The sequence below is a fragment of the Rissa tridactyla genome, chromosome 13 (genome assembly GCF_028500815.1).
Source record: "Rissa tridactyla isolate bRisTri1 chromosome 13, bRisTri1.patW.cur.20221130, whole genome shotgun sequence".
In the NCBI taxonomy this organism is placed as follows: domain Eukaryota; kingdom Metazoa; phylum Chordata; class Aves; order Charadriiformes; family Laridae; genus Rissa; species Rissa tridactyla.
The window spans coordinates 12,096,398-12,103,476 of NC_071478.1; the positions used below are offsets into that span (position 1 = coordinate 12,096,398).

At 45.9% G+C, this 7,079-nt stretch overlaps 1 protein-coding gene across 1 annotated transcript; it reads right to left on the reverse strand.

Annotated features, from left to right (window-relative positions):
• Nucleotides 1–984: 984 nt before the first annotated feature.
• Nucleotides 985–6,098, reverse strand: DRG1 (developmentally regulated GTP binding protein 1). The gene is made up of 9 exons (XM_054219496.1): nucleotides 5,918–6,098; nucleotides 5,620–5,743; nucleotides 4,775–4,950; nucleotides 4,298–4,367; nucleotides 3,559–3,728; nucleotides 2,709–2,839; nucleotides 2,329–2,496; nucleotides 1,601–1,723; nucleotides 985–1,119 (listed from the first exon to the last, which is right to left on the reverse strand). Exons 1-9 carry the CDS (start codon nucleotides 5,957–5,959, stop codon nucleotides 1,020–1,022), a joined length of 1,104 nt encoding a protein of 367 aa, XP_054075471.1. The 5' UTR covers nucleotides 5,960–6,098; the 3' UTR covers nucleotides 985–1,019.
• Nucleotides 6,099–7,079: the final 981 nt, after the last annotated feature.

Here is a 7,079-nt window from a genome sequence, read left to right on the forward strand (position 1 = left end):
AGCTTTGACTCTGCCCCTTACAGTGAAGGCTGATCACCCCAGCACGGCTGCAGCAGTTCACCTCCCTTACACAGGAATCTACTAAGCTTAGAAAAACTGAGGGGAAAATGCTTAGAGTAGAATTGAGGCTTGAATGCTTTCTCACCAGGCTGAATAGCAACCTCTGCTCCAAGGGCTTAGTGCTGGAATGGGCGTCTGAAATCACTGTAACGCTTGTTTTATGAATAATGAGAGGGAGCATTTTTAACACATCTAAGTAAATGCCCTTACGTCCTCTTTGTAGGACAGCAAATGCTAGAGGCTAACAAGTTTGGTAAGCTTTTTGTCTGTGTTAGAGCTCTAACTTTATTAATTTCTATTAAAAAGCAATAGAACCACTGCTTTCTGGAGCAGCCTGCTTCTCTTGTGCAACTTGACTTCTCTAAACTTAGCAGGAAATTCTTTGAAGAATACTTAAAAGCTTGGAGTCACTAACACAGTAGAACCCACGCATCTAGTTTACTTCCCCTTATATAAACAACTGAAAAAGGGACTGCTCGTGAGCAGAACCTACCATCTTTTCCACAAGTGCAGGACTATTAATAGCCTTGAAGTATTCAAACAAGAACATTTCAGATTAAGGCAGACAGAGCTAGAACGCTGTGTCCTCTAGCCTTGCTTCCTAAGATACAGTTCTTCAGCCTCTACTTTTCATGTTTTATTCTCATTGAGAACAAAATAATTACTGATGTGTGAACTTTTTTCTAATTTGGAAAGACACATACATGCAGCAGAAAATCATCCTGGGCATCAAAGCCTCCTTGTAAGATTTTTGCCCTTGTGAAAGTCACTTAACATGAGTTTCTCATCTCTAAGTTCTGCCAGAATCGGACGCTGCAGTAGAAGTTGGCCAGAAACATCAGTTTTACCATAAAAAACCAATACCCACTTCCTACAGATTTGACGGAAAGGGCTTGTTCTTTGCCACTTACAACGAATGACAAATTTCAGGCACAGTGTCAAACTGTGTGAGAACAACTTTATTTCTTCACAATCTGAATAACATCCTCATCTTCAAGAGTATGATCTTTACCAACTTTTTGAGGGTTGTGTTTAACGGATGAACCCCAGACCAGTGCACTGAAAGGAGAAGAAAAATCAAATTTCAAAGGCTTACAAGTATAATACGCAAACAGCAGAACAGCAGCTATTTCTGTCACAAAGCTAATACAGAAAGCAATGCTTAAGAGCTATTTTTGTTCTCCTGCAAGTACCTGGATGAGTGGTCTCTGTGAACCGGAGTACAAGCAGATCAAAACAAAGTATGATGTAATCCAAAATACTTGTGCATACAGGACAAAGGCCTGTAATGCTGCATCTAGCACTACTTCCAAATACAAAGAAAAATATTTTCACCATAGAGGATATTTATCGAGGAAAGAGCATGGGAACATCAAATATAGTAATGTAAGTATTAGGTTGAATTGTCATAGCAAGACCTATTCCACCCAATGTCAAAAAACTCTGTTCTCCCTTCTAGTTTACAAGACAATGAAAGAATATACCAGGAAGCAGATTACCTTCTATTCTCTATAAATTATTCTATTAGAGTAATACTTACTATTTAAAGTCTTTAATGAGATTTTTGTGGATCTTCATGCAAAAATCCTCAACTGTGGTCTTGCAGTAAGGTAGTACCACAGGAGAGGTGTAGTCAGGGAGCTGCCCTTTAGGTTTGGTGTAGCTGTAACGCAGATGGAACAGTCAGTCAATACCAAAACCTCGTCTCTTTCAACCCATCATGAAATTTCATAGGTCATTCACACTGTCATGCCTGGTGCTTGTGCCAAGTTCCACTATTTCAGTGGTGACAACAGATACTCTGGAAATTGTTTGGTGTCCTTAAGCTGAAAACGCATCTGGGTAGCCAATGGCTGCAGCAGGTTCTCCCTTGTAACTGGAAAGGTTTATCACTACTGAGCTTTCTGTAGCTGCTTAGAAGAAGATGAAACAGGAATAGTTGATGGAAAAGAATGTCTACGGTATTATGGTTCTGACTTGCGATTTTCTTTTTCTGTGAGAAAGTCAACATATATTAGGAAAAAAACTGACAAAGTCAGTTTTGTCAGACAGCCAGATACCTAGACATACTAAATCCCTTTTTACAATAGATTTTATATTGTTCTAAGAAGAGAGATACAACTCTAAAGGACTACAATTACTGTATTATGAGTATTAGTAGATTCATTCATAAATTCATCCAAAGAAATCTATTAGTAGTATGAAGTAAACCCATAATAATTTACAGTAAAAATATCTGCAAGGCTAGATGAAGAACCTGGGACTCACATTCGTACTAGCTTCAAGTAGTCCCAAATTTTCTCCAGCAGATCATCAAAGTTCCAGCGATGATGAGCAGATATTGGTACACAGTGGGGTACTTTGTAAATAATGTCTAGTTCTTCAATGGAAATCTGGTCAATTTTATTTAGGACGTAAATGCATGGGATGTAAACCCTGCAAAGAGAAAGCAATAGCATTACAGCAGCCTAGCTGCAATACACTACTACCTCTGAAAAAGCTTCATTTTTTACAAGGAGAGTAAGGTGCTAAACAGCACTTGTTGATACCACATTGCTATCTTAGCTTCTGTGGGAAGCAAACCTGAGAGGATTCTTCTCTTTGGAATATAAATTGCAAGTATGCCAAACCCAGGGTCCCAACAGTACCTGTTCCCTTCAACAACATCAATTAGGTCATCAGCAGTGGCGTCGCTGCGCAGCGTGACATCAGCATTGTGAATTTTATATTCTGCTAAAATGCTCTTCACTGTTTCAGTATCCAGCTCACTCTGAGGACACTAAACATAGACATGGTATTAACAAATGAGTTTACAGTCAAATCAAGTATTAATCATTTACCCATTACTAAAAATAACAGCTGCCTTGTTAAATTATTGGACCTGACTATGATTTTACCATAGTTAGCCTCAGGAGAGGGAAAAAAAGATTTAAATGATGACAGCTTTATTTCTATTAATGCCCCACTGATAGCTGCAATTAGACATTTCAGAAGTAATGTTTCCTGTCAATCTGGGAGCAGTTGCAATACAAACCCACGTACCAACTAGTTCAGTGCCCAGACGGTGTGTTAGGTCCCTAGATTCCAGAGCAGAGTTCTGATTTTTGGTATCTCTGGCTATTTCTATGTTCTTAAAGATTCAGCGGTAAATGGAAAACGAGGAGTACTCCAGGTTGCAAGGCCTGGAACTCTGAGCTCTCTTCTCCAGAAGACTGCCGTAGTCACCAAGGGAGAGGCAGTTTTTTTACACTGTCCTTTGGACCTTGGAACTTGTAATTGTTGGAAAGTATCCAAGCCTCTGATTTGGGGGTGAGGAAGTGGTCAGGCTCCTAGGACAGGTATGGATGGCCTCCAAGGAAAGTAACTGACTACAGTACAGCAGTTCAGCTTCTGAAGAAGTCACAGCACAGGAATGGTCCCAGGCATACCATTAACTGCAAATACCTCCTTCTTCAAGCAATTTTTTTTTGTCTTGGTTACAGAAAACTTCCAACTTACTGTGGCTGTAAGGTTAATGCCTCCTTTATCCTTTTTCTTAAAACCGATATTGGGGGGCTTACTATTCAGACGAATTCCAAATCCCTCCAGTTCATTCTCGATGATTTTCTTGTGACCAAGGGGTTTCAGCACATCCAGAACAATAAGAATGAGATTGCAGGTTCGAGCAACTAAGAATCAGAAAAAGAAAGTAATCTCTCAAAAAAGTATGCTCACTCAACTGGAGACAAAACACCACAAAATATGGCTCAGTGGACTAGTGACAATATTAAACCCCTGAAGGCCAGTATATTGCTTATTCTTAAATTCCAGTATAAGACTGAAGTTTGCAGTGCTGGCCAAGCATCACTGATAGACAGATCCTTACACGTTATAAGAATCACAGAGGCTGGAAAAATCTTCTTTCCTATCTACATTCAGACTCCGGAATGATGACAATAAGCTAGGTAAAGAAATGAAGGCAGCAGCCTTCTTTAATATGGGATAACATCTGCCTTCAAAATTGGTAATATACTTTCAGTGCAGTGTCAACGCAGAGCACGAACTCAGCAAATGCATAAAGCCAGAACTGAAAACAGAACAAAATGAAAATGGCTGCTGCTTCACAGCAGGCAGCTCAATTCCAGAGTACAATTCAGCTTTTTAAAGACATCAGTAATGGTGATTCAACCCTTCATTCTCATAAGCTGTACTAACTGAATCAGTGATAGGATGCTGCCTCCAGCTCTAATACACTCACCTGCAATGACCTGCCGTCCTCTGCCTTTACCATCCTTGGCACCTTCAATAATTCCTGGGAGATCAAGTAGCTATTTGTTCAGAGGAAGGAAAGTAACTCATGAGAAAGATATTTTTCTTCATGGAGAAAATAAATATTACTTTTACTTTTCTCCAAAACCAGCTGACTACTGCAAATCTGAATAGAATACATCAGAACTGTTTCGCCTTTGATTCATATATTGTATTATCCATGTGCCCTATTGGTATAACGGAACAGATCATCTCATAGAGAATATCAGAACTACCACAACAACTTCCCAGAGAAAACTGAAAAGCAGGGTAAAAAATGTTTCCTCATGGAAACATCTGCAATGCATTCTCAAGCATTTCTACATGTCACTTCTAACGTGGTAATATCAGGCTAGACCATTCAGCTGTAACACCATTACATCCATAAATATACCATCTTATCCTCATAGACACAAAAAGATCTCACCTGTATCTTTGCTCCTTTGTATCTAATGACTCCAGGCACAGTAGTCAGCGTGGTGAATTCATATGCTGCCACTTCAGAGTATACACCAGCAAGATTACTTAGAAGGGTAGATTTCCCCACTGATGGAAAACCCACAAACCCAATTCGGGCATCACCTGTCTTTGCAACGTCAAAGCCTGCAAATAAGGAGCAAAAATATTTGTTTAAAGGTGGCCATTTTCTATCTTCTAAGGTTCTGGACAGCAGTCCCACTATTAGTTTTAACACTGCCTGAATGAAAGCCAGGTAAGCTTCCCTAAAAGGAGGATGAGAGTATGAAACAGAGTTCACAATCTATATTGCCTTGCGCCACTTTGTATAACGCTCCATGGCATACCTGTCAATAAAGTGTAGGCTGCAAGGCTTCCCAGTGGGCTATACTTGCCTTGGGTGTAGGTGGAACATTCCCTTTAAGCACTACAGCTTACACAATTCACATCTTTATAGATAAAAACAGGTGCCTGCTGCAAGATGCTTCTTCATGTAAAACCCCTAAGACTTCTGCAAATATAAAATTATATTAGCCAACACACAGAAGTCCTTTCATTTACGATTCAACCAGGGCTTTACCCCAAAGCCCGAGGAAGGGCCACAAACCACGGTCGAGGTCCTGTACGAGAAAGGACAAGAGGGAGAGAAGGCGGCTGCCCTGATTTATTCAGCAGACAGTCTGACACGATTCAAGCAGACAAGAGCCACCCTCGTTAGACTGATTTCCATCCCACGCCCCGCACTTCAGCAGGGAGGAGCGGCCACGTCTGCAGACGCCGCTGCGGCGGCCGGAGCCTTCCCGCAGAACAACGCACCTTCCCCGGGGCCGCCGCCGCCGCCTCCCTTGGGGGTGATGAGCTCCCGGCGCAGCTTGGCCAAGCGGGCCTTCAGCAGCCCCAGGTGGTGAGCTGTGGCCTTGTTCTTCTGCGTCCGGGCCATCTGCAAGAGCACGGAACCGAGGACTCACCGCCGGGAGAGGCTCTACCGGGCCGCAACACCCCCCGGCTCCCGCCCGGCGCCTCACGACCCCAACGGCACCGACAGGGCCCTGTCACCCCCTGACGGAGCGGCACCGCGGCCCAGCCCCGACCGGGGAGAAGGCCGACGCGTTACCTCAGCCTCGATCTCCGCGATTTTAGCCAGAGTGCCGCTCATCTTGGTGGCAAGTCCTGGTCCCGATGTCGATGTCGGTCCCTGTCTCGGCCCCGGTCCCGGTTGCGGCCCCGGCCGTCACCCACCGCAGCAGCAACCCGCCTCAGGCCCGGTCCAGCAGCGCGCAGGCGCACGGCGGCCTCTCGCGAGAGCGAGGCCAACGCTCGCGAGAAGCAGAGGGCGCGCGCCTCAGCGGCAGGCGGGAAAGGATCTGCGGCGCGCACTGCCGGAGGCTTCGCAGCGCCCCCTGGGGGACCGCCACTGCCACTGCCGCTGGTGCCCTCGCGCCGCCTCACGGCAGCGGGCGCCGGTGTGAGGGGAAAGGCGCGGCGGGCTGCGGCGCCGCGAACGGGGAGAGGGAGAGGGAAAAGGAAAGGGAAAGGGAAAGGGAGAAGGAGAGAGTGTGTGTACGAGAGGGCGAGGCTGAGGCGGCTGCGGGGGTGTAGGAACCGGCGTGAGGCGGGGGTGCGAGAGGGCTGATGAGAGACTGGGGGGTCAGGGTGGAGAATAACGGCCGTTGTGAGGCTGAGGTGCTCGTTTCTGAGGGGGGCACCGTCGTCTGTGAGGGAAGCCCTGGCGTGGTGGTGCTTGGAGGGAGCGTGGCAGCCGGCATGAGTCTGGGGTTTTGTGAGAGCAAAGGTGTGAGAGGCTGTGGCGATGGGAGGGAAAATGTCTGTGTGGTGAGGCAGGGCGGCCCCCAGGTGGGTGAGCCGGGCTGCCCGCCCAGCCGCGGCACTCGCCGCCCCTGAGGAGAGGCGGCCTCTGCCGTTCCCGGTGGTTAAACTGGACCTGCCGCTGCAACATATTCGGAGATCTGCCTCCGTCCTGTCTTCCGTGCAGTCCGCTTGCAGTACTGCTCATCACCAGGTGTGTAGGTGTGCATATGTGTTCCGCAGCCCGGCTGAATCGGATAGAGCTGCTACACTGCTCGTAGGAGAGCCTTCTTTAGCTGGGTGCTTTATAAAACCAGGGCTTCCATCCTGAGGCTTTCTCCCGGCTCCCTTCAGCTGAGCCCAGGCCATACCACTTTGCCCCGGGGACTTGTGTAACTGTCCATTGAATGCAGGCTAATTAAATAGATAAAGGATTTTTTTTAAATGGCCCCTTCAAACTTTAAAGAGCC

Coding starts and splice junctions, on each gene's coding strand:
- DRG1 (XM_054219496.1), bottom strand. CDS start 5,959: ATGAGCGGCACTCTGGCTAAAATCGCGGAGATCGAGGCTGAG. Junction 2,497..2,708: donor GATGTTGTTGAAGGGAACAG/GTACTGTTGGGA, acceptor TTCTCTTTGCAG/GGTTTACATCCCATGCATTT. Junction 1,724..2,328: donor TACTTGAAGCTAGTACGAAT/GTGAGTCCCAGG, acceptor TCTGCGTTACAG/CTACACCAAACCTAAAGGGC.